The 27,116-nt window shown below is 41.8% G+C and overlaps 1 protein-coding gene across 1 annotated transcript in view; it reads right to left on the bottom strand.

The window, feature by feature from the left end:
• Positions 1–244: 244 nt before the first annotated feature.
• panx2 (pannexin 2) overlaps positions 245–27,116 on the bottom strand; it is a 48,655-nt gene continuing 21,783 nt past the window's right edge. The window contains exons 3-4 of the mRNA XM_080207877.1: positions 4,873–6,297; positions 245–1,234 (exon numbers count right to left, since the gene is read on the bottom strand). Coding sequence (XP_080064003.1) covers positions 855–1,234; positions 4,873–6,297 — 1,805 coding nt within the window. The 3' untranslated portion in view covers positions 245–854. The remainder of the gene's footprint in view (positions 1,235–4,872; positions 6,298–27,116) is intronic.

The following is a 27,116-nucleotide window of genomic DNA, read 5'->3' as shown; positions in this document are numbered from 1 at the left end:
TAGCATTGGATCAGTGGTATCGAGGCAATAGCCATGGATGTTATACTAATGGTAATAATTAGAACTGTAATATTTACAATAAATGTATATCGACAAAAATTATTGCTATTCTTTACTTATACAGTTGGTATATTTATGTTTCACAAGAAATGAAATATAGCAATCTAGTATAACTCTACTAATTAAAATTTTCAGGAAATAAAATCCAAAGTGTAAAAATTCTTAAAAGTTGAAGTAAAAAGTAAACAGATTGCAGCTGCTTTGGAGTTCTGTCATTCTTATTACTGTTTATTGCATTATTGTGCCATGAAGTAGTTCTCCTGCTAATGTAGTGACTAAAAGGTGTGTAAAAATAAACTGTGTAAACAATTATTGGTTCTTTATTGGTGTAACCTCTAACAAAGAACCAGTGAAGAGTGCTTCCTTCTATTCTCTGTGTCAGAATCTACTCAATAGCACTGGTATGCTTACGCTACCTGACAGCAAGACCCAGTAATTATAGTCCTTTAACTGTCTGACTGTAAACTCCAGTCAATTATTCCATCACTTCTTGGCTGCTGGCAGTTTTAGAAGAAGATTTTTAAACCCAAGTTACAATTAGTAAAGCTAAGCACCATAAAATTTGTTGAGTCTCGAGAGTTTGTTGATTTAAAGATAATCTTTCTGGGTGAGGAAACATGCCCCATCGGCTATTTTGCATCTAAAGAAACTCATGTGGACACATTCAGAACACTACTTGCTTTATATAGTCATTACCTAGACAGATGGAGAGATTAGTACTTGTGCCAATGTCATCTTCCAATGATGCAATGTCAGCCACATGAAAGAACTAATTCTACTGCATATCTAATTTGCTAATATTCTATCGTGCTGACCATTACTATAGGGTCTTTAAAGGTAGTGAGTAATATCTTCTCGGGTGAGCGTGTAGATAGATCTGCTGCATCAGCAGAGGAAGTGACTTTCGCGTGTGGCAAGCTGGAGGGAAATGCTTCATCCTCGCGGTCTTCATAGAGGGCTGGGATGTTCTGGATGTTGATTAGGGGTTGAGCAGGATTGCGGTTGAACAGGGGTTTTGTTTCGCAGACCTCCTTTTCTTGATTGGATGGGACCACTACAGGAGGCAAGTTGTTCGTATAGCTGGTAGCATAAGCTTTGCTGATGGGTAGTGTTAAGCAGCTCTCTGATGAATATTTAATATTGCTTGCAGCACCTCCTTCAGACAGATTACTATCTATGAGAAATAACTTGTTAGTCATGAAAAGCAAACAGAAGCAAACATTTTTCAACATTTGTGGTTGTTTTCAAACTTTACAATTCTACATTTAGATAACCAAAAACTGTAAATCAATCCATTGTATATGCCTTTCTTGACCTTGCTTCAAATTACAGGGAAGTGACATATGTTTCAGTTTATTACATAACCTGGATTTTATAGTTAATGGTGAAGGGACTGTGTTTGAAGCTAACCTCGAAGATAGCAGCCCACTTCTAGAACAGTGATTTTCTCTGTACTTACATGATTTACAAGCTGGTGCCACTTATAGGGAATCAGTGGCCTCCTGGGATATCATCAAGACATTGGTAAGGCCACACTTGGAGTACTGTGTATAGTTCTGGTCACCCTATTACAGAAAGGATATTATTAAACTAGAAAGAGTGCAGAAAAGACTTACTCGAATGCTACTGGGACTTGATGGTTTGTGTTATAAGTACAGGCTGGATAGATCTGGACATTTTTCTCTGGAACATAGAAGGCTGAGGGATGATCTTATAAAGGTCTAAAAAGTAATGAGGGGCATAGATTAGCTAGATAGTCAATATCTTTTCTCAAAGGTGGGGAAGTCTAAAACTAGAAGGCATATGTTTAAGGTGAGTAGGGAGAGATGCAAAAGTGTCCAGAGGGGCAATTTTTTCACACAGAGGGTAGTGAGTTTCTGGAACAAGCTGCCAGAGATAGTAGTAGAGGCGGGTACAATTTTGTCTTTTAAAAATCATTTAGACAGTTACATGGGTAAGATGAGTATAGAAAGATAGGGGCCAAATGCAGGCAATTCGGACCAGCTTAGGGACTTAAAAAAAGGGCAGCGTGCACAAGTTGGGCCGAAGGGCCTGTTTCCATGTTGTAAACCTCTATGACTCTATAACTAGTTTATCAGATTGAAGCATAGAGAGTAAACCAGGAATTAAAATTAATAGTTTATAAATCACTCCTTTATCTTTTTACAGAAGCAAAGTAAAGATTGGGCCATACACATTGGATGGAGGTAGCTGCTGAAATACCATAAACAATCTCATCCCTATGCTTAGCTTCAATACCCTGTGACCATACTTCAAGAAATGTGGTGCCTTCATTGAAGGCACTGTTTCAATGAAGCATTCCACTGTTTGAAGGAGAAGATATAAGTTGTGGTTCCCAGTAATATGAATCCTTTTCATCAGCAATTGACCACAGTGTGGGCATCCTTGCTTGCTTACGATATGTTTCTCACATCAGGAGCAGGGTTTTTGAGCTCAGCAAAGGGTCAGGAATGGAGGTGAATGGGGTCTGAAAACACTGGCGATAGCCAACTTGGATGGTTTCCCAATGCCTTTGCAGACACAGGCCGCTTTTGTAGAGGGACATTTAGGGGCTCGCAGGGTTGTCCACTCACACATGGCTGGTGGTAGATTCAACTTTTCTCAAATCCAAATCAGGCAGGTTGACTGAAATTGTCTGGTCAGCCTCTTGTTTCCTGCACCACTGGGGACCAGTTTTGATGGCAAGAGATGGGTACCTAGCAGCAGGCTGTGGCTCAATGCTTCAGGTATGCCCAGTGGCTCCTGGAGGCCCTCCTTGCCCATCTGGATATGAGATCAGCTATATACTATCTGTAAAGGTTCTCCTCCACTCCACCCTCTCCCACCGTGCTGGCCAATTGTAAGAACAATCTTTAAATTAAAGTGTTAAAGAAAGTTGATGAGACAATCCCTCCATGTTGAAAAAATCCCCAACTGTTACTCACCTGCCAACATATAGCCCATTGTTCCCCACAGCCTGGAAAGCCTCTGAGTAGCCCTCCAGCTTTGATAGCCCATCTCTCACCCTTAATTGGACAGGAAATCTGTCTCCATCGCAATTAAGCTGGAATCTCCATGAGAAATCCCAATGAGTCGGGTTGGGTCAGAACCCAGAAATAATCCCAATTTCTGTTTTATCGCCCCAGGTGGAAAATCCAGCCCCAGATCTCTGGTTAATTTATTGGCTATGGATCTCGAATTACAATAGGGGTGTAGTATATATACATCCCGATAACCAGTATCTTAAAGGGTGCTGTGTTGAATGTGGAGAGGTTATGAGGAGTTTTTGGGAGTTAAGCCTATGTGTAATTTTCAACTTGCTCTGCAAGATTTATATAATTTTCGTGTGGAATGTTTTATTGGTTAAAGGTATAAAGTGAGGTGGGTGAGGAATTATATCAGTGGCTTCTTATTTTTGCTGAGATTTGATTGGATAGCCTTTTTTGGGTGGAATGTGATAACATGTGAATTGAGACCATTGAGAGGTTTTGCACAACATGACAAGCGATGAATGGAAACAGAAAATAATCCAGATGAAATGAAGAAAAGCCAAGAGAAACAGAACATTTAATGTGGGACAAGAATATTTACAGATACATCAATGATTATGAATTAGGTAAGTTTAATTATTAGTGTCACAGTGTAGGCTTACATTAACATGGCAATGAAGTTACTGTGACAATCCTTTAGTCACCACACTCCGACACCTGTTCAGGTACACTGAGGGAGAATTTAGCATGACATGTCTTTTGGACTGTGAGAGGAAACCCACGCAGATGTGGGAAGAATGTATAGACTCCACACAGGCAGTGACCCAAGCCAGGAGTTGAACCTAAGTCCCTGGTGCTGTGAGGCAGCAGTGCTAACCACTGGGCCACCATGCTGCCCCACCCACAGCTTGAATTCTGATCATGAGTATAAAAATATTTCACATAAAGAATTGTCTGGCAAAGGAAAATGTCACATTCATGAGAAAATATACGTTGCTGCAAATAGAGCAGGTTTTGGGTGTAAGTAACTAAAATATACTCACAATCAGATGTTGTAATGTTGGCACTTCTTGCATTTCACATACACTGACATTTTAGAAATATCAACTCCAAAGTGCTACTTGATTCTGGAATGTTATTGGGTTTAGGATGTAATAATAAAAATACTTGCTATCAAAGTATTACAATATTATATAGTGGATGAGTCTGACAGTCTCGTTGACGCAGATTTGGAATCCGTATCATCCCCTTTTAAATTGCAATTGTTAATGTGGACACTGTTCATCTCAGTGGGTTAGCTTTGATGCCTCATGATTCACTACAAGTCCAATCTCTGTAAATGTCACACACAACAAGCTCATGGGTATTTGGTTATTGGTTTCAAACTTATTAAATTTACAAAACCTATCAGAAAGGGATCTGGGGACTTGTCAAGCAAAATGTTGTGTGAAAATACACAACACTGAAAATAAAAATAAAGTATATTCTTTACTCACAAGTAACGCAAGCATTAACACTGCAATGAAGTTACTGTGAAATTCCCCTAACCGCCACAATCCAGCACCTATTCAGGTCAATGCGCCTACAGCATGTCTTTCAGACTGTGGGAGGAAACTGGTGCACTTAGACACAGCGGGGTGAATGTGCAGACAACACACAGACAGTGACCCAGCCCAGGAATCAAACCCAGGTCTCTAGCACTATGAAGCAGCAGTGCTAACCACTGTGCCACTGTACTGCCCCTGTGTTTCCCCATATTTCCAAAAATATGCATTTATCCATTGCTTTAAGGTTATTAATATTCAGTAAACTCACACTTCACCTTTAATAGGAGACGGCACGTGCGTCAGCATATTCTCTTCTGAGCGCAGGAAATCTCCCTCTTTAGTTGTGCAACTGTCCTGATTTTCAGGCTTGATCTTTTTGGTGTTCACAATGTACGGATGAACATCCAAAGACAAGTGCCGACTATGCTTTTTCTCACTACTGACACTAATGTTCCCTTCAACTTTGTTGGAAGATGAATCTTGGAAATATTTGGAAGTTGAGTCCAGGAGGGGGGCTGCAAGACTGTCTGTCGCTATCTTACGTCTGGCGGGCTTGGGCTTCTCCCCTTTATTATTTTCAAACTTCAGGGCAGCTGACGGCTCTTTGAAAGGCAGTGGGTTGGTGGTGGGGATCCATTTCATTTTCTTCCTGGGCCGCTTTATAATCAGCTGCTCATTGGCCTCGATGTCAGCCGGGTCTACGCTGGGGTCAATGGTTTGGATGCCCGCATCCCGCATGGTCGGCGTGACATCATGGTTGGACTGGGCCAGAGCCGCCAGCAACTGCCGGACAACGTTGTCGTACATGAGGTCGCTTTCGTTGGTGATGAAATCCAGGCGGTTCAGCGACTTGATGTGGTCGCGGTTCTCATTACAAAACAAAGCCAAAATATTTATGTCACAGAACTGTGACTTCTGCCACTGCTTTCTAGTCTTGATGCCAACCTTGTGGAGTTTATCAAATATAAAGTTGGATTTCCTAACTATAAAAAGATGGATTAGGTTTATCAAAATGATGAGGTTTATGAAGCACAGCAGAACGATGTCCACTACAGCGATGATACGCTGCATCTGCACCGAAGGCAATTTGCAGTTGACGTGAATATGCAGCATCTCACTGCTGGACAAGTCTGGTGGCTCCCCCAGAGGGCAAGTGAACTCATTCTGTTTCTGGTTCACGTAATAAGTGCACAGATATGTGATGGGAATGATACTCAGAAAGACGACTGACAACTGCCGGGAAAGGTAAAGCCTGGCCAGGAAGTTGCTTTGCCCTCGCCGTTCCAGATACTTCTCGAATAGGTTCTGCTCCGGGCTCTTCTCCTTCTCTGCATTTTCAATAATTTCTCTCTTCTCCTTCTCGGTGATGCCCGCTCCTTTCGACTGGATCTGCTTCTCGATTTTGGGAGCCCGTCCTTCCGCTGCTCGATGGTAGCAGTTGTCTATCTCCTGGAGCAGGAAGTTCAGCTCGGAGGTCAGCCTGGTGGAGGCCAGGAACTCCCAGCCCAGGGCCGGGATGTACATGATGCCGGCGAAGGCGAGGAGGGCATAGGGGAGGAACTTGTGCTCAAAAAGGGATGGCCGCTGACTGGGTTCAACGCCAGGGACAGCATCTCTCAGCTCAGTCCAACAGTATCCTCTGGCGTATAAAGCCTGATCGCGGGTGAAATTGTTTGGCGTGTAACAGTATATCGATTCTTCTGTACAAGAGAGAGAAAAGTCATGGTTGTTTTTTTTAACCTGTCAAATGTGCTCTGTAAAATAAATAATCTTCAATAACTCCATCAATTATATTACATTTCATTTTTCAAATGTTGATATCAGGCCTTTGAGCCGATTTTTAAATTATTCTGCTCATTATTCAGCCCTACACATAATTAGAAAGCTCCCTCTCTCTCAGTCCTGCCAAGTTACTTAGACTGTGGCATTATTTGTCATATGGGACTGTGGTTTTTTGAAAGGAAGGAGCTTTTCTTTTTACAGACCTACATACTTCTAATAAATGTTACATTACTTCCTGAGGCACTTGCGAATCTTGCTGGAAAAATCTTTTGTTTGTTCTGCTTGTGCTCCAGTTTTCACAGTGCAGGTAATCTTCCAAGATCTGTTCGCTCCACTGATGTTTAGGCTGCATTTTTAGCTTGTCAGGGGCGAGGGTGGGTAAACGGGTGCCACTGGAAGGCATATGTTGGTTTCCTGGCTCCAGCCCTGGGGGGCCTGGGGCCATTTTTCTGAAGACGGATTGGGGTGGTGGGAACGGGGTGGGAGCTGGCAAGTGCGATTTACCTCACTCGAGGCCTATTGTTGGATACCAAGTGGAATTTTTGAAAACAGGCATTGTGGGGGCAAAATATGTTCCAGACAGGCTTAGAGGCCTTCCCTTCCTGCCTGTATGATGCTGTAGTCATAAACCACCATGGAAGCAATACCACTCTCCACCCTTCACCCCAACCCGCTCTGCCCCACAATAATGGCAGCAAAATCCTGAGGCAATTTTATACTAAAAATCACAGGGCACCCATTCCCTTATTTGAAAGGTGCTTAAAGTTCTGCCCTTCTCTCTCCACTTGTTCAGAGGGCTACAATAAAGGGAAAGTAGTGTGGAGGCCAACTTTCTGACTTTGACTACTGCTTTGAGGAACAACCAATGTTAGAAAGATATTCATAAATAATTCCCCTAAACATTGAGGAAATGGGATTGCTACTGAACATGAGAACACAGTAAATTTAAATGATTCACATTGGTCTCAGTATACCCCTGCACAATTTTTTTTTAATTGGACATGAGGTGTGGGTGTCATTAGCTAGGCCTGCATTTATTGCTGCAATAACCCCCAGGAGGTCCATGAGGAATCATTGATTGATCTCCCCATGAGGCTTGTTGACTATGTATTCCTCTGGTAACAGGCAGTGGCTGCCCAGCTGGAACTCCTTATCTGAGCCCTTAATAAGGCAGACCTGGGACTGGGCCTGCTGAGCAGTAGGCCTATCAGGGATTAGAGTGTGTACATCACAGCAGTGATTTTGTTTTGCATTCTGTGATCAGCTATATTCCTTTTCAGTTGGGCTTCCTGAGTCATTACAATTGCCAACCCCTGATTGCTCTTGAGAAGGTGATGGTTAGATGCCTTCTCGAACCACTGCAGACCATATGGTGCAGGTAACCCACTGTGCTGTTAGGGAGGTAGTTCCACCATTTTGACCCAGTGACAGTGAAGAAACAGCAATGTAGTTCCAAGTCAGGATGGTGTGTGACTTGAAGGGGAATTTCCAGGCGATGGTGTTCCCCCATGCGACTACTGCTCTTATCCTTTCAGACTATAGAAATTGTGGGTTTGGAAGGTGCTGTTGGAGGAATCTTAGTGAGTTACTGCACTGCATCTTGTAGATGGTACACACTATTGCCACTGTGTATCAGAGGGAGTGAATGTTGAAGGTTGTGTATGGGTGCCAATCAAGCAGATGGTTTTGTTCTAGAATGTGTTCAGCTTCTTGAGTGTTGCTGGAACTGCACTCATCTAGGCAGATGGAGAGTATTCCACCACAAACCTGACTTGTGCCTTATAGATGGTACACCGGCTTTGGGGAGCCAGGGTGTACATTATTCTTCACAGAATTCCCGTGTCTGACCTGCTTTTGTAGCCACAATGTTTATATGGATAGTCTAATTCAGTTTGTGAATTTGGTTGACCTTCAGGATATTGTTAGTGGGGGTTTCAGTGATGTTAAAGTCATTAAATGACAAGGGGAGGTGGTTAGATTCTCTCTTGTTGGAGACAGTCATTGGCTGACACTTATGTGGCAAATGTTACTTGCTACTTATTAGCCCAAGCCTGTACATTGTCCAGGTCTTGCTGCATATGGACAGTCTGTATCTGAGGAGTCACAAATGGTGTTGAATATTGTGCAATCATCAGTGAACATCCTCATTTTGATTTTATGATGGAGGGAAGGTCATTGATAAAACAGCTGAGGATGTTTGGGCCAAAGGCACTACGTTGAGGAACTCCTGCAATGGTGTCCCAGTGCTGAGATGATTGACTCCAACAATCACAGTCATCTTCCATTGTACTGCTCTACTCCGACCAGTGGAGAGTTTCCCCCCGATTCCCACTGACCTCAATTTTGCTAGGGCTCCTTGATGCCACATTCAGTCAGATGCAGCCATGATGTCAAGGGCAGGCAATCTCCTCTCTTGGGTTCAGCTCTTTTGACAATGTTTGAACCAAGGCCATGATGAGGTCATGTACTGAGTGGCCCTGGTGGAACCTGGACTGAATGTCAGTAAGCAGGTTAGAACTTATCATTTTGTTGATGAACGAGAGTAGACTGATGGGGCGGTAATTGGTTGGGCTGGGTTTGTCCTGCTTCTTGTGTACAGGACATATCTGGGCAAATTTCTACATTGCCAGGTTGATGCTCGTATAGCCATGTATTGAAACAGCTTGGCTATAGGTGCAGCTACATATGAAGCATAACTCTTCAGTATTATTGTTGGAATGTTGCCAGAGCCTTTGGCCTTTGCTGTATGGAGTGCTTTCGCCATTCATTGATGGAATTGAATTGGCTGAAGACTGGCACCTATGATGCAGGGGACCTCCGGAGGAAGCCAAGATGGATCATCCTCTTGGTTGTTAATGTTTCATCTTATCTTTTGCACTGATGTGCTGGGTTCCTGCTGGAGAGGGGGGATATTCATAGGGCGTCCTCCTTGAGTTAGTTGTTTAATTATCCACCACTGTTCATGACTGAATGTTTTAAAGTTTATTTATCAGTGTCACAAGTAAGCTTACATTAACACTGCAATGAAGTTACTATGAAAATCCCTTTGTTGCCTGTTCAGGTACACTGAGGGAGAATTTAGCATGACCAATGCACCTAACCAGAACATCTTTCAGACTGTGAGAGAAAACAGGAGCACTCGGAGGAAACCCATGTAGACATGGGAAGAATGTACGGAATCTGCACAGACAGTGACCCAAGCTGGGAATCTAACCTGGGTCCCTGGCGCTGTGAGGCAGCAGTGCTAACCACTGTGCTGCCCCAGTATGGCAGGGCTACAGAGCTTAAATTGGATCCGTCAGTTGTGGTTATGAAATACTCTTGGGATCCAAGAGTTCTGAAGGTTAACATTTTTGCAATTGAGCTGCACCCCCAAATACAGGCAATCATACTGCTGTTTCTTCAAAGTAATTGTTTGCGTAATGCCATATCAAATTGATAGAAGGCAAACTTTCTGTCTTACAAAGTTATCCATAGCTGTAGCCACACAGTAAATTTTCCGGAATTAGGATCCTTCATAACTAGGTTGAATTTAAATTAAGCCAGTGATAGCCTGGATAGCCTCCACGAGATAGTCAGCAAATATGTTTAATTTGGAGTCCAGGGGGTAGCGAGACTTAGCGTTCTGGGGAAAAAAATACATGTAATGAAAAGTAATCATCTATCAATGTGTCTAAGCTCCAAGCCAATCTAAACATTAGGAAGTTGTGACAGCAAGTGAGTTCTACTTCCATGTGTAGATCTTGGAATTTGGCATTTTGTTTATGCTTTGCAAGTAAACCAAATCACTTTAGCCAGATTTGCATATTTCTCAAATTCATCTGCATGTTGGTATTAAGCATAAAAAAATCATGAATATATTAATCAGATACAAAATAAGCCTATTTATAATGAACTGGAGCTCTGTGATATTACATGAGTATATATTTTTCAGCATTCAAATGTAGCATAAGTGTGTAATAAACCTGAGTGAATAACATGAAGTGTTGTCCTGACATTGTAGTTTCTTCAATTTGGCATTTTTTAAAAAAAAGACTGAATCATTTGGTAATGGATAATCTTCATGCTTCAACTTTTGCCCCTGCTGCAATAGCCAGCATTTGTAAAGCACATTTTCAATTCAAAATATAAATTTAAACTAAATCATAGCAAACCACCAACATTAGCTGGCTCCAGTGTTATTTTGTGAGTGTTGCAGCAATCAAGATCAGTGGTTATATTCTGGTCAACAGGGTGATGCAAGTGCATGAGCATTACTAATATAAGGAAAATTACTAGTACATAGGCTGGAACTACCCAGCCATGTGTGCCCTGCAATCGCTGCCAGCAAGGTCAGAGAATCCAGCTCATGGTCTGTGTGTTACCAAAATAAAATTCATATTGGGGGCCATATTGCTAGTGAATTTAACATGAGTGAATTTTATTAAATCAAACCTCATGTGTTGGAAATTAAAGCTACTTCACAGAGCTAGCTAATGATGTTTGATTTTTAGTTTTAGACGGTTGTTAGAGTAACACAGTTAGATGACACATGTATGACGACAAATGAGCTACCAAGGGACACAAATGTGACATGCAATAAAATCAGCCATTGGGGAAGAATTGTGTGGCACTCATTAATAATGCCTTGGCTTAAGCTAATTCATCCCTTGCTTTATCAAAGATAAACAATAATATTACATGAATTAAATAATAATAAAACTATACATAAGGAATAATTGTATTAGTAGAGTAAATATATTTGTGGTCATTTACATGCAAGAGGAACAATTTAGTGTAATGAAACAAAGTTGCAGAATTCCATTGTTATGCTCCACTCAATGTGAGGATGGACATTCATCCTGTGATCCTCCACCAGGTGGGTTACTGATCTCAGAAATGCCATTATGAGAAACCAAGCAGTTTACCTTGAGGAGTGACAAAAGTAGGGTCCGATTAAGAGTTGAAGACCATTGTTAACCCATCCTTGTTTAGTTTGCCATAATCTTTTAAAGTTTAAATTTATTTATTAGTGTCGCAAGAAGACTTACATTACCACTGCAGTGAAATTACTGTGAAAATCCTGTGGTTGCCACCCTGTGGCGCCTGTTTGGGTACACTGAGGGAGAACTGAGCATGGCCAATGTACCTAATCAGCACGTCTTTTGTACTGTGGGAAGAAATCGGAGGAAACCCATGCCAACATGGGAAGGGAGAACGTGCAGACTCCACACAGTCACCCAAGACAGGAATCAAACCTGGGTCCCTGGCACTGTGAAGCAGCAGAGCTCACCATTGTGCCACTGTGCAGCCCCTAAAGCTCCTGTCTCAAAGAACGTCAGTCACCAACTTGGATGGGGAATGTGCATGATGCAAGAAGGCAATTTTTTAAGCTGAAGTTTCATAATACCCTCAAAGGAAGATGTACGCAAATTGGTTATTTCACCAAATAGTTCAGTCAATATGCAGATATTTTCAATGCCCTTACATTTTATAATGCAAAACTTTATGGTTCATATTTTTGTAATTATATGACAGCTATGGTGCTCAACTAGAGATTAGACCCTCTTGCATGCTAAAAAAAAATATTTATTTGAGGAGCCTTTGATGAGTAGCTACGAATATCATGGTGACACCTAAAGTAATTATTATGTTTTCACTTTGTAGTGACAGGAACTCTTGTAAAATAATGGGATGTTAAGCAGCTTGCATGGCTGTACTTATTAATTATGCAGCAGTAACAGAAGCAGGTGAATTAGTTGTGAAATGATATACATATGCCTTCTGAGAATTCCTATCTGCCTTCCCATTTTGTTTCAGACAAACAACACAAATAATTTAAAGCAAGTGTCTATCTACCAAACTATTAGTTTTCCATTAGTTGTTTTGCAATTCTGTCGAGTACTGTAATGGAGTCAGCATTGACATACAGTTGAATGCACGATAGATTAAAGTGCCAAAATGTTTTCTGATGCATATTAGTTTTTCAACTGATGCATTTTTCCCTTTCATTCTTGCAAGTATATTATGCATTGGATTATGTAAATTCTAAAGAAGGAGGTGGTGATTTTTTTCTGTATATTTGTGTGACTTTAATACATTTTGTCTGCCTCTTTATTGGATTCATTCCAAATCTGTTGTGGTGTTTTATAAAATAAAATTTTATGATCGATAAAGTTATACCAGCATCTGTAATTATTTTTACTCTCTCTGACAAAAGAGGTGCTTTTGTATTTGAATTGCAGAAAGTTGGTTTGCGGGTGCAGCAGGTCATTTAGAAGGCGAATAGAATTTTGGCCTTCATTGCAAGAGGGATGGATTTCAAAAACAGGAATGTTATGTTGCAGCTGTATAAGATGCTGGTGAAACCACACCTGGAGTACTGTGTACATTTTGGTCTCCTTCCTTGAGAAAGGATGTACCGGAAGTGGAGGGGGTACAGAGGAAATTTACTGGGTTGATTCCAGAGTTGAGAGGGTTGACTTATGAGGAGAGACTGAGTAGACTGGGTCTATACTCATGTGAATCCAGAAGAATAAGGGGGGATCTTATAGAAACTATGAAGGGAATAGATAAGATAGAAGAGAGAGGTTGTTTCCACTGGCGGGTGAAAATAGAACTAGCCTCAAAATAAGGAGGAGCAGATTTAGGAATGCGTTGAGGAAGAACTTCTTCACCCGAAGAGTTGTGAATTGGTGAAATTCCCTGCCCAGTGAAGCAGTTAAGGCTATCTCATTGAATGTTTTTAAGGCAAGGATGGATAGATTTAAGAACTGTAAAGGAATTAAGGGTTATGGTGAGTGGGTAGATGAGGGGAGCTGAGGCTGCAGGTAGATCAGCCATGACCTTCTTGAATAGCGGAGCAGGCTCGAGAGGTCAGATGGCCTACTTCTGCTCCTAGTTCTTATGTATTTTGTTTCTGTGAGATAAAGGGCGGTATTCTCCGATCTTATCCATTCCCACCCCGCTGCCAAAGAGAGTGCAGAATTTGGAGTTCAGCCAAAGCTCCGTTCATTGTAGCTGCACTGGTTGTGGACGAGATCAGAGATTTCCGCTGCACCCATTGCAGACTCACTGGGGAATCCAAGTCGCAGGCGAGATCAGAGATTTCCAACAAAAACACTCGCATAATTCTTTGCATTTACTGGGTTGCATTTTCACAAAACAAATCATTAACACTGAATTTTAGAGGCGTGGAAAGACTAAATGTTAAAACATATGTTTCCTATGGTAGTTACAAGAGTTTATTCAGTGTGTAACGGGGCAGCACAGACAAGAAAGTAGAATGCCAGCTTAATTAAATGATCTCAAAGAGGACAATGGTTTGGGGGTTCCATGCACTCTGAGGGTTCCAATGTAATGATTGACCATTTGGGTAAGGTACCAGAGGATGATTGATGTGTATGAATTTAGATCTTGTCAATGAGTCAACATCTTCAAGAGGGAAGGGGGGAGGGGAAATTGGGCAGAGAAGAAACAAAAGCAAAATATTAACTTTAATATTAAGTTCAGCCTCCAGAACATATGCTATATTTCCTTTCCAATATATTGGAGTTGACTTTGACTTTGTGTGATAGTGTAAAATGGGTGATTGTGATTTGGTGGCCCAACAGAAATATCATCAACATAGTTGAAGAATATAGATATATTTATATTGACTTCATGAAGCATACAAGGAAACAAATGAAAAATGTGTACAGTGCAAAATAAATCAATGTGTTTCAAGCAAGAAGCTAAAAATAATGAATAAACAGGAAACCGAAAAATCTAAAGCAGAAAGATTTATTTGGAGAACCAGCAAGCAACTAACAATTTGCATAAATCAGTTACAAAAAAAAAGACCATGACTGTACTTTTCAAGGTAGATTGGAAATCTGGTACTCACAGTTCCAAAAATTAATATAGATTTACGCATTATCAATACAGTGGAAATCATTTTAGAATCTGTGTGGTAATCAGGCTCAGCATACGCAAATATTAATTTAGCTACTAAATGAAACTGTAAAGTGTTGAACAATTCATGTAAACTAATGTCAGCTGGTCCCACCAGAAGTACTAATCTAATTACTTCCTTATTTCTATCTGTGTCCAAAGAGTTTAATCCAAATGTTTATCAAAATGAAGTAGAAGAATGATTTCACCATCTCATCCGTAAAGGTCGATCTTCCCTTGTTTACTTTCACCTTTATAACCTTTTCAAAAATCACAAAGAAATTGGCCACAGACAAACTATTGTATTCCTTGCTTGTACCTTTCTCTGTAAATCACTGCTGTATGCTTGTCCTTTGAGTCAGCTAGCCTTTCCTCCTAGAGCTTACACACCAATCACCCCCTCCCGTACAGATACATGTACAATTCTGCAGATGTGCTGATTTGCCATTATTCATGCGTGAAGTGTGACAGTAAAGGCAAGTAGGCTAAGAGAGAAAACATCGCAGCTGACCTTGCCATCCAATGTTTACAACGGATGTGTACTTCCAGCAGGGATTGCTGAATCACAATAAGCAGCAGGTCAGACGTTCCCTTTGGGATTACAGGAGGAAGATCAGCCAGAGCCGAGATTAAATAACTCAGTACAGCCTGAAGACCGAACTTGAGACGTTTCCCTTCGTTCATCTATTCATAATTTGTTGAGTTATCAAGAGTCTGCCTTCCTGTGCAACTATGATTCTCACTCACTCAACTCAAATCACCTTAAGATAATAGGTAAACTTTCTCTCCAGTTTCAAAATAACATGCCAACATTCAGAGTGATCATATATGACTGACATGGGTAAGGTTGCATAACAGCTACTGTCAGCTGGTACTTCCAGCGTATGCGACTGGAAAAGTACTGGTGTGTTGCTTTTACATTTTGGAAGACCGCAGTAACCTTTCTGTAGCTGAAGTAAAACTGTAATCACAAGACAGTCAGTGAAATGAAAGCGAAAAGCCTTTTATTATTCAACACTGTCAGAAGAATTCATTGTATCATCTAGAAAAATGGGAATAATAGCTTCCTGCGGTTCTACAAGCAATATTTGAAAGTAACAATGAAATACAGCAATGCTATAGAAAGATAACACTTTTGGTCAAGAATGCTATGTACACTGAAGCACTTCCTCCACTATTTTGCTATTCAAAGATATCTGGAATCATAGAATGAATACAGTACAGAAAGTGATCATTTGGCACATTCGGCTTATGCTAGCTCTATTCAAGAACAATTTAGCTCATTTCACTCCCACACCCTTTCCTTGTGGACCTGCAATCTTTTTTCATCCAATTCCCTTTCAAAAGCCTTGGTTGGATCTATCTTCTGTAGCCTTTCAGACAGTACCTTCCAGATTGGAATGACGCAATGCGTGAACAAACTTTTCCTCAAGTTGACTACGGTTCTTTCGTCAATCAACTTAAGTTGGTCCCCTCCTTCTCAGCTTTACCTCCAGTGGGAACAGTTTCTCTGCTCTGGACGCCTCATGATTTTGAACACCTCCATCAATCTCCTCTCAATCTTCTCCTCTGGAGGTGAACAACTCCTGCTTCTCCAATCTTTCCAAGTAACTATAGTCCCTCATTCATGGGATCATTCTTGTAAATTTTTCTGCCCTCTTCAAAGTCTTCATGTCCTTCTGAATGAGCAGTATCCCAGAATTCAGGCTGAACTAAGTAGCTAGAGTTGCCAATACAGTTAGTGCCCACCATCCACAGGGATTCCATCCCGCTGAGCTTTTGCAAAGGGTGAAATTGGGAACAGAGATAAGTTTCTAATAGGACTGAATTTGATATGCTCCAGCTGTCCCCAAATTTCACAGTTTTACATTAATCATAGAATAGAATCAAAGAATCCCTACGGTGCAGAAGGAGGCCATTTGGCTCATTGAGCCTTCACCAAAAACAATTCCACCCAGGCTCTATCCCTACAACCCCATGCATTTACCCTAGCTAATCCTCCTGAAACTAAGGGACAAATTTAGCAAGGCCAATCCATCTAAACTGCACATCTTTGTACTGTGGAACTGTGGAGTGTGTACTCCATTGCTTCTGATGAATGGGTCCAAACAAGGGGGAATAACCTGGAATTATAACTTGGCTAACAGGGGAGCAACTGTGCACCAGTCCAGGCCACCTCCAGACCAAAAAAAATCCTGACTTTGGTCTTCTGAGGAAATAAAAAACAATGACACCAAACACATGAAAAAATTGAGCTCCGTAATAGTTAAAGGACTAATAATGGCAAGCAAAACACTGTCAACAATGGTGTGAACAAAACTTCTTTTTATATTAAATTACATATCGAGTTTGCACATGCATTGTGAAGGGACATTCGCCCAGCATGCTTTATTTGATGGCAACAGGACAAACTGTGTTTCTTTTATGCTTTCTGAAGAATCTTGTGAAGTACAGAATGTTCTGTGTGAACCTTTGGGACTGGATCCATGTGTGATATTCAGGTTTAACAGGTTGCATGAATTTGAAACATGAATAAGAAAGGCTTGGAGGGATATGGGCCAAAAACAGGCAAATGGGACTAGTTCAGTTTAGAAATCTGGTTGGCATGGATGGGTTGGGCCAAAGGGCCTGTTTCCATGCTATATATTGCTATAACTCTACGGGTGGAATTTTCTGGCCATGCTCACTCCAAGGACAGAAAATCCCGCAAGTGGTCAATGGATCTTTGCATGGTCCAGGACCCACCTGCTACAATTCCCGTGGCGGGTGCACGGGAAAATTCCACCCTATGACAGAAGAAGCAAGTCTGCAAAAAGTAACAAATTTGTGGCTCTAGAGTTTCTTTTTGTTCTTTGGTTTAGAATAGTGGCTTGGTTGCATGTATGCACACAAAGGAAAATGATTCTCGAGTAAATGTTGGAGGTGGTTAATCATTTAGTTGTAGTGCAAATCATCTCAGCTCCTGGACAAGGCCTCAGGAGTTCACCAGTTCCACTTCCAGTCATCTTCAGATGCTTCATCAACAGTATTCCTTTCAGCTCAAGGTTAGATGTGAGAATACTCACTGCTGTTTGCACAATATTCAGTCCCATTTGTAATGCCTCAGATAGTGAAGCAGTCATGTCTGTATGTACAAAGGCCAGGGCAACATTCAGGCTTGGCCTGATAATTGACAAATAACACTTGCTCCACTCAAGTGCCAGGCAATGGCTTTGAAAAAGAGAGAATCAAACTGTGATAACCCCCATGAGGTCCATGGGGAATCACTGATTAATCTCTGTATGTGGGTCATTGAGTCCAAGTTCCCCTGGTAACAGGCAGAAACCTGCTGAGCTGGAACACATTTCCTGAGCCCTTTATAAGGCAGGCACATGACTGGGCCTGCTGAACTGTAGATCCAGGCAGGCATGAGTGTATATACCCAATGGGAGTGGTTTTACTTTTAATTTTGTAATAAACTAGGTTCCTTTTCTGCCAGGCTTCCTGAGTCCTTACACAAATCATCTCCCCATGATGTTCAATTGCATTACCATCATTGAATCCCCCATAGTCAACATCCTGGGGGATTACATTGACCTGAAACTGACACAGACCAGCCTTGCGGCTACCAAGATCAGGTCAGAGGCTAGGAATTCTGAGGTGAACAACTTACCTCACCATAATTGATCAGTTTCGGAACATCTGAAGGACAAAGACAATGCAACATTTCAGGTAGAAATCTTAATACTACTTGTTGGCCTCTTATGCCCTCGTATTAGCTGGAGTTTTTCTAAGTTCCTTTAAATTTCAATATCCCTGTCCAATTGGGCAGTAAGTATGATGCATAGAACAGATTTTTATATTTTATTCCTAAAAGATCTCTGTTTCTCAAATAGATTTCTTTTCTCAGAATGGCTACTTTGTAAATCTGGGTGCAACACTTTCAATCAACAGACAGGGGGAGACACACACAGAAATTTTTCAGTACAGCATTCAGATCTCACCTTGTGATCTCTCTGGCTTGGTAAAGCAGTTCTTAAAATTGGCTGGCTGTATATTCCAGAGGAATTTGATTACCTGATGCTGTCATTGTTTTGAAGAACAGATATTTGCATTCTGATGTCTCATCTCAAACACTTCTGAAGCATTTCAAGATAACTAAAGGCCAACCAGAGGTGAGGCATTTTGCATTCCTTGGAAGTAGGGAGGAGATTGGGTGTCTATAATCATAATTAATCGTAATGTTCAGAATATAATGCACACTATGCTTCCTTGTGTGAACTTTTTCCTAAGGACATGAAAGCAAACAACCTTAATTGAAGTTTCAAAATGATTGAATTTAATTGATTAATTTGGATCTTGAAAGTTACACATTTAATTGATATCAAAATTTGTGACAGTTGGTAAACTGATTTTAAGGGTGTGGATGGGATCAGTTACTTACAGACTCATAATTTATACTTTTTAAGAGTTTGACAACAGATTATTTTCACTATGACTTTGAATGGTGCAAAGCTTTTAAACTATAAAATAAAGTGTGAAAAAGTCCTGTGTAACTCACAGACCAGAATTTTCCTTTCCTGCCACCGGAATCGTAGTGGGGAGGGACGGATCATGCCATTGACCTCGGGCAGGATTTTCCGGTTTTGGGGTGAGCACGGTCACTCTCTCTTAGGCTAAGAAAAGCAAAAAGGGATGATTTGGGCATATTCTGGATGCAATTCAGACAGACGTAAGCTGAACAGTCTATGTACAGTGGTGCAGATGTAATCTGATGCGTGCACCAGTCTCAGCGTAACTTCACCAACCATCCATTTGTATTAACATGCAGAGATATTCAGGACAGAGATTGTGGTGCACTGCTGGTGTGAGGCATCTTTAGATATGTGCATGGGTTGAATACAGGATTTCAACATTGTAAATCTTTCTGTACCCTGTGCCATGCTCGGAGTGGAACCTAATGATTTCTTTCCTGAATTGTGAGATCATGATAATTGAAAAGTGAAGGAAGAATTGTTCAAAGAACAAAGAACAATACAGCACTGGAACAGGCCCTTCGGCCCTCCAAGCCTGCACCGATCATGTGTTCCTAAATCCATTTGTATCCCTCTATTCCCAGTCTGTTCATATGGCTATCTAGATAAGTCTTAAAAGATTGTAGTGTGTCTGACTCAACCACCTTGTTTGGTAGTGCATTCCAGCCCCCACCACTCTCTGTGTAAAATACATCCCCCACAATCTGTATTGAACCTTGCCCCCCTTCCCTTGAATTTGTGACCCCTTGTGTTTGTCATTTCCAACCTGGGAAAAAGCTTCCAATTATTCAGGTGCATACAGTGAGTTATTTTGTGTTACAGCTATGACTATGTTGGAAGCACGCTGCCTTTGATTCAGAGGGTTCTTGGTTCAAGTGCCATGCCAGAGCTTGTCGTACTGCACTGTCAGAGGTCCTGTCTTTCCGATGAGACAATAAACACAGGACCTAAACGCGCATTAAAGTAGATATAAAAGTACCCGTGGCATTATGTCATCTGAAAGGTCCACGCTTGAAGTGCTTTCCCTGCAAAAAACAAAGGCTGCGATTATTCAGCCATTCATGGCCCACCACCACTGCAAGCAAGGACAGAGAATTTGGCACTTAGCCAAATCTCTATTCACTAGAGTGGGTCCAGAAAATCTGTGAACGGCCGAAATATTCCACTCTAAGTGTTATAACGGTGAGAATACAAGAGCATTGCGTGCCAGTCTGTGAGCTGTACTCTGAACTGCGATCGCCCCACACTCAGTCACTTTTCTGGTGAGTTGCATGCAGGTGTTGAGGGGCTGGGTCCTAAACACGCCTGTGAGCCTGGCTGCAGAGAGGTGAATCACAATGGCACCCTGATCTCACAGTGCATTGGGAGTCACCTCTCCCAAAACGGACATTGGGACCCCTCATTCATCAGCAGCATGTTCCCTCACCTCAATAAGGGTCACCAACACTGAGGCATTGGGTCCCTCCCGATGGATCCCCATTATGTCCCCCAATCATGACCCTCTCCCCATGTGATCCACCCGTGCACGACCGTCCCTGTGTAGGCCCCCATGCATTGCCTCCCCTCTGTCATAGCCGTAGTGTCATAGCCCCCCCATCATCGCCCCCACTCAGGCCCCACTGCACCTTGGATTCCACTCCTTTCAAAGTGTCCCTGGCCCACTGGCAGTGCCCAACTGGCCCTACCAGGGTGTCCTAAGGGAACTGACAGGGTGGTCAGTAGGAACTGACTGAGTGCCAGTTGGGCACTGCCATGTGGGTACTGCCCAATGGGCACTACCTGGCCATGCCCCTGATCATCTGGGGGCTGCAATGGCCTCCGATCCTCCCAGCATGGCTATCGCTGCTAGGGGTCTCCACTAAAGAAGACCATTTCTGATTTGTGCCTGTGTGACCTCTTGCTGCCAGAGAGGTGGGATCATTCTGGGAGGGTTTGGGGAGGGGGTGGGGTTGGACGGGTACAATCGCTAATCAAATTGAAATCCACTCAAATCTCATGCCAATTGGCCTTTGGGTTTGGGACATCGTTGTGAAACGGCACCCGAGCACTCTGCAGCCTGGCTAACTGATCCCCTTTGCACCAATAGAGAGGGGCTGCGACAATTGCAAATAGTTTATGTTGGGCATGGAACTGATTCTTAGGCCTGCACTCCATTTTCTGGGATTGACCCGATCTGCGCCAGGCGCAGCATGGTTGGAAAATTGGTCCCTTTAACTCTGCCCCACACATCCCAGACATTCTCTTTTCTGCCATCTTCCATCGGGAAAAAGATACAAAAGTTTGAGGTCACGAACCAACCGACTGAAGAGCAGCTTCTTCCCTGCTACTGTCAGACTTTTGAATGGACTTACCTCGCATAAAGTTGATCTTTCTCTATGACTATAGCTATGACTGTAACACTACATTCTGCAGTCTCCTGTTTCCTTCTCTATGAATGGGATGTTTTTTGTCTGTATAGCATGCAAGAAACAATACTTTTCACTGTACGTTAATTGATGTGATAATAATAAAGCAAATTAAATCAAATTAAATCAAATCTGGTTCTCCCTCTCCACAGATGTTGCCTGATATGTGGAGCATTTCCAGCAACTGCGGAATTTTGCTTCAATAATATAAACATTTTTATGTTTAATTTGAAAGATATTGAAATTTTTTGAGTCACTGTAGATTCACAGTCCAATCCCTTTCTCTCCCTCTCTCTCTCTCTCTACATCTTCAAACCTGAAGTGCTGTGCCACCTTTCCCCTACTAGAGATCATTGTTGTGGGGATGGATTGTACAGCCAGCCAGTTTTTAAAACTGTTTTACGAAGCCAGATTGATCATGAAGGGAGATCAGAGTACTGTAATGAAAAACTGCAAGGAAGTTTCCAGCTGCACCTTGAGGTGGCCAGTTGAAGATAATTGTAAACCTTCTCAGATCTTTTAACACTATTCAATATTTTCCACATTCATCCACTTGATTAGATTTTGGAAATGTTACTGGTAATCTTTGCCAATTCAGAATGGTAATCTGCTGTCTTACACTGAATAAATATCACAGTCCTCCAGGTCACTGGGAGAGCTCCTTTACTCATCCTCGAAAAGTGCAATAAAATATTTTACGTCCTCCTGGGAGGCCAGATGGGGCCTCAGTTTGATGCTTAATCCGAAAGACAACATTTCCAACCATGCAATACGCTTCACTATCAAACGTTCTACATAATAGCATTTTGTTATCATATAAAATGTGCCAATTATATGGATTATGTTACGTGGATTTTTTTTAATGCAATTTTAATTCTCCATTTTCTGTCTGGATTAAAAAAAAACTGTAATCCCATTAAAATAATGGAAGACAGTTAGCTAGCCAGAATAAACAACTTGCATTCCACCTAAATGTGATGAAATGGGTACAAACGCCTCCCCAAACCTAAGGAACGTAAACCAGCCCTTCCCTTTTTGGCTTTTACACTATCTTAAAACTCTTCAAAAGCATTTTGAGGTGAGATATTAGAATGCAATTATCTGTTCTCCAAAACAATGACTGCAGCAGGTACTCAAATTCCTCTAGAATATACAGCGAGCCGGTGTTTTACCAAGCCAGTGTGATCACAGAAAGAGATCAGAGTTGTAGACTAAAAAACTGCAAGGAAGCTGTGTGTGTGTCTCTCTCTCTGTTGATTGCAAGTATTGCGCCTGGATTTGCAAAGCTACTATCCTGAGAAGAGAAGGTCACTGTAAACTAAAATCGTTTGGGAATAAAATGCGGAAATCTGCCTCATGCAGCTATACCTAAGACAACTGAATAAAAAGGCTGCAATCACCCCATCGAGACCAGCCAAACGACTGCTAACTGTATATTTATTTGATTTTTCGCCTTCTTCACAAACTATAAAAGATGTTTAGCCTACCCTTTTACTTTACCATCTGTACTGGTGGATGTGGGCTGAGGAAATATGTGTGATGTATTAGTGGTGGTTGAATTTTTTTTAAAATTTGGGAAGTAGTGTAAATAAACTTATCCAGGTCTTTGTTTAACTCAGAAAGTTGGTCTGGCTAACTTTTTATGAATTGAAAGCATATAAAATGAGATGCTTACATATCAACAAAGCACATTCTTGCTACATTTGCAAAAAAATCATGTTATGATAAGACTTGGATTGGCATCATAGGTGAGTCTCTCCTCATGTGGTCATAACATTAATGATTACAGAAACTACCCCGTTTCCGACATACCTATTATACATATCTATTGAATATGTCATTAGGCAAGTAAAATGAATTTGAGGTCCTACCTGGGTGATAGCACCCTAATTTGCATACATTTGTGTGGTTTCTTTGCTTGAGTTAGGTAGAATCTCAGTTCCCCAAGAAAAGGCAGTGTTAAAATAGACAGGGTGGGAAACAAGCAGAAAGTATTTTGCTATGGTTTTAATTCTCCCTCTCCCTTACACATCTTTGTTGCTGTCTGCTGAGCACCACTTCTTATTCAGCACCAAGTTATACATCAGCTCCCAGTGTAATCAGAAACTTCTCATATGGGATACACCAAAAGGCTGTGAAAAGCCCAAACATACTTCTACTGTCTACATTGTCTGTGACAATTACAAACTACAGGTTGTTTATCTGACAGGGTCTTCTTTTTTTAAATTCATGCTGGTTATTTGCTAATAAATTATCACAATATGGCACTCTGCCAGTCTGCTGAGAGAATAACTTAGGTTATTTTACTTAAACCTGATGCTAGACTAAAGAGCCTGCAGCTGTCAAGTCCAGACTGTATTCCTGTTCTAACCATATTGGAGTCAATGCCAATGATTTTGTTGTGGCCAGTTCAATGGTAAGCTACAAGTGGTAAAGGAGGACACATTTGTAGTCAGCTGATGAAGCCACATCAATAGCATCTGATCCCAAAAACTAGTCAACTGAATCTACTTTTGAATTCAATCTTGCCAAAGGATCTTCATAGTTTTCAACATGATGAGGGTGAGACTATCTGCTTCAAGAAGACGACCATCATCCCGGTACCTAAGAAAAACCAAGCAACCTGCCTTAATGGTTATCAGCTGGTGGCTCTGACGTCCATCATTATGAAGTGCTTTGAAAGATTAGTCATAGCACAAATCAATTACAGCCTCCCGGACTACCTGGATCCACTACAGTATGTCTATCATCGCAACAGTTCCACAGTTCCCTTTCCCTGGCCCTGCACTCAACCCTGGAACACCTAGATAACAAGGACACCTATGTCAGACTCCTATTTATTGACTACAGCTCAACCTTCAACACTGTTATTCGCACAAAACTCATTTCCAAATTCCATGGCCTGGGCCTCGGCATCTCCCTCTATGACTGGATCTTGAACTTCCTAACTCACAGACCACAATCAGTAAGGATAAGCAACAACACCTCCTCCACGATCATCCTCAACACCACAAGATTGTGTTCTCAGATCCCTACTATACTCCTTATATACCTTTGACTGTGCAGCCAAATTTCCCTGAAATTCGATTTTCAAGTTTGCTGGTGACACCACCGTAGTGGGTTGGATCTCAAACAATGATGATACAGAGTACGAGAATGAGATAGAGAATCTGGTCAACTGTAGTGGCAACAATAATCTCTCCCTCAATGTCAACAAAACGAAGGAGATTGTCATTGATTTCAGGAAGCATAAAGGAGAACATATCCCTGTCTACATCAATGGGGATGAAGTAGAAAAGGTCGAGAGTTTCAAGTTTTTATGTGTCCAGGTCACCAACAACCTGTCCTGGTCCTCCCATGTTGACACTGTAGTTAAGAAAGCCCACTAACGTCTCTACCTTCTCAAAAGATTAAGGAAATTTGGCACGTCAGCTACTACTTTCACCAAGTTTTACAGATGCACCATAGAAAGCATTCTTTCTGGTTGTATCGCAGCTTGGTATGGCTCCTGCTCTGCCCACGGCCACAAGAGACTACAAAAGGTCGTGAATGTAGCCCAATCCATCACGCAAATCAGCCTCCCATCCATTGACTCTGTCTACACTTCCCACTGTTTTGGCAAAGCAGCCAGCATAATTAAGGAACCCATGCACCCCGACATTCTCTCTTCCAGCTTCTTCCTTTGGGAAAAAGATACAAAAATTTGAGGTCACATACCATCCGACTCAACAACAGCTTGTTCCCTGTTGCTGTCAGACTTTTGAGTGAACTTGTCTTGCATTAAGTTGATCTTCCTCTACACCCTAGCTATTACTTTAACACTACATTCTGCACTCTCTTGTTTCCTTCTCTACAAACGGTGTATTTGGTCTGTATACTGTGCAAGAAACAATACTTTTCACTATATGTTAATACATGCGACATCCTGCTATGTACAGTAGTTTAAGGCAAAGCAATCTCAAATGGCAATTTTCTCTATGTATAATTTTAATGCAAGTAAGTGGACCCGGCCAAAAAATGATACAATTCCGTTACGAAAGCTCTAATGAACTTGCTGTCCATTTCTGAAGAAGGCTCCTATCTCTAAAATTGGAAAGAAAGGTGGGGCACAGCTTTTCGTTTGGTTAATGCGGACTATGAGAAATGAATGAAGAGGCAGGAGATAGAGGCAAATATTGAATACTGGGATCTCACTAAGATGTTGGTTTTACCAGATGAACAAAGAGCAAGTATTCAAAGCTATTAGGGAATAAGGGAAGTAAAAAGTACAGAAGTCTTCGGGTAGACCAATCAATGGATTGTAAAATTGGGTATGGTGTAAAAGAGACTTTCGACCCAAGGAACATTAGGTTAGAATTGGGGTCAATGAGACAGATATGTGAGGGTCTCATTCTCTGGTTCCTCAAGTGAATTCTAGGTTTGTGCACTATTGTTTTCTAATGGGTGCATTTTCAACACAAGAACTCTATTTCAAAAAGAAAAACAAAGTACTGTGGAATAAAAATAAACAAAAAAAATGCTGCAAATACTCAGCAGATTAGGCAGCATCTGAGGAGAAAGAAATAGAGTTAATGGCTGGAATTTTACTGTCCTGCCCGCCACAAGAATCGGAGCGGGTGAGGGACGGCCCACGGAAAGGTCTGTGGACCTCGGGCGGTTTTGGGATGAATGAGGTCAGAAAATCCCACCCAACGTTTCAAGGCAAAGACCTTTCCTCAGAATTATGGCTGCAGCAATCTGAAATTAAAACAGAGAAAGCTGTAAACACTCAGCAGGACAAGTAGCATCTGTGGAAAGAGAAACAAATGACGTTTCAGGTCAATAATCCCATCGGTCTGAAACACTGGGGGAATCTTGTACCCTTCCCTATGGCAAATTGGGTGGCAGGGTGGCATTTACTCAGGTGGAAGAGTGGAGAAAACCCCCCCTCCCACCTTTCCGCCTCCACCCTGCTTAAATCTGGGCAGGAAGGCCCACGGACTACCCCATGAACCATTGGAAACTGAAGCCCTTACGTTGGCAATTAATGTTCACTGAAATGCTTTATCTCATGACAAGTGAGGTCACGCCACTGAGGAAGTGCAGCGAGCTAGCCCTGGCTCCCAGGGGATTCTGACAAGCTAACCCTGGCTCCCAGAAAAATCCCTCACTCAAAGGCACTCAGTGCCTCATCAAGGGACCTGGCATTGGGAAGCGGTGGGGCTGAGAACCACCTCTGTGCTCTCACTGATTACTCCTTCCCTTCACCATCTTCCTGCCATCGCTCACCTGTGTCTGGGACCCTCCTTGATTCGAAGCTGTGGTGGGTGTAGTACTGGCAGCAGTTACCACCATCCCAGTGAAGCTGCTGAATACAGAAAAACTGTTGGCCTTTAATTAGATGGCAGCTCTTGGTGGGCAGGATGCCTGCCCTTGATGTCCTTGACATTGTGAAAAGGCCTGTAGCTGGCCTCTCAAGTGCCTGAGTAGCACAAGCAGACCTTTAACCTTCTGAAAAAGAGGTGACCCCAGAATCTCACTGACCAGTAGCCAAGACTCCCACCTCCTTCTGATTCTTCTGTTTCTCCATCCTCCAATGCTGCCTGATCTGCTGAATGTTCCCAGCATCTTCTCCAACTTAAAAGTTACTTTAATTATTTGTTTTTTGCTAAGGGCCGCATATTTTTTGAGTCTTATTTTTCAAACAAGTGTGCAACAAAATAACAGTAAAAAGTCTCATAACGTTAATAAATCTGTTGGAATTTAACCTGGTGTTGTGAGATTTCTCATTGTGCTTATCCCTGCCCAATGCCAGCATTTCCACACCAATAAAAGAATGACAGGCTTCAGGCCTACTAAAATGGAATGAGTTTTATTCAATACTTAAGTACGTGGTGCACATATTTTTTCAGGCAATTATCCATTGTA

The sequence above is a fragment of the Carcharhinus amblyrhynchos genome, chromosome 19, assembly GCF_965287045.1.
Source record: "Carcharhinus amblyrhynchos chromosome 19, sCarAmb.v2.hapA, whole genome shotgun sequence".
In the NCBI taxonomy this organism is placed as follows: domain Eukaryota; kingdom Metazoa; phylum Chordata; class Chondrichthyes; order Carcharhiniformes; family Carcharhinidae; genus Carcharhinus; species Carcharhinus amblyrhynchos.
Note: the sequence above shows the minus strand (reverse complement) of the source record. Positions and strands in the feature narration are given on the sequence as shown.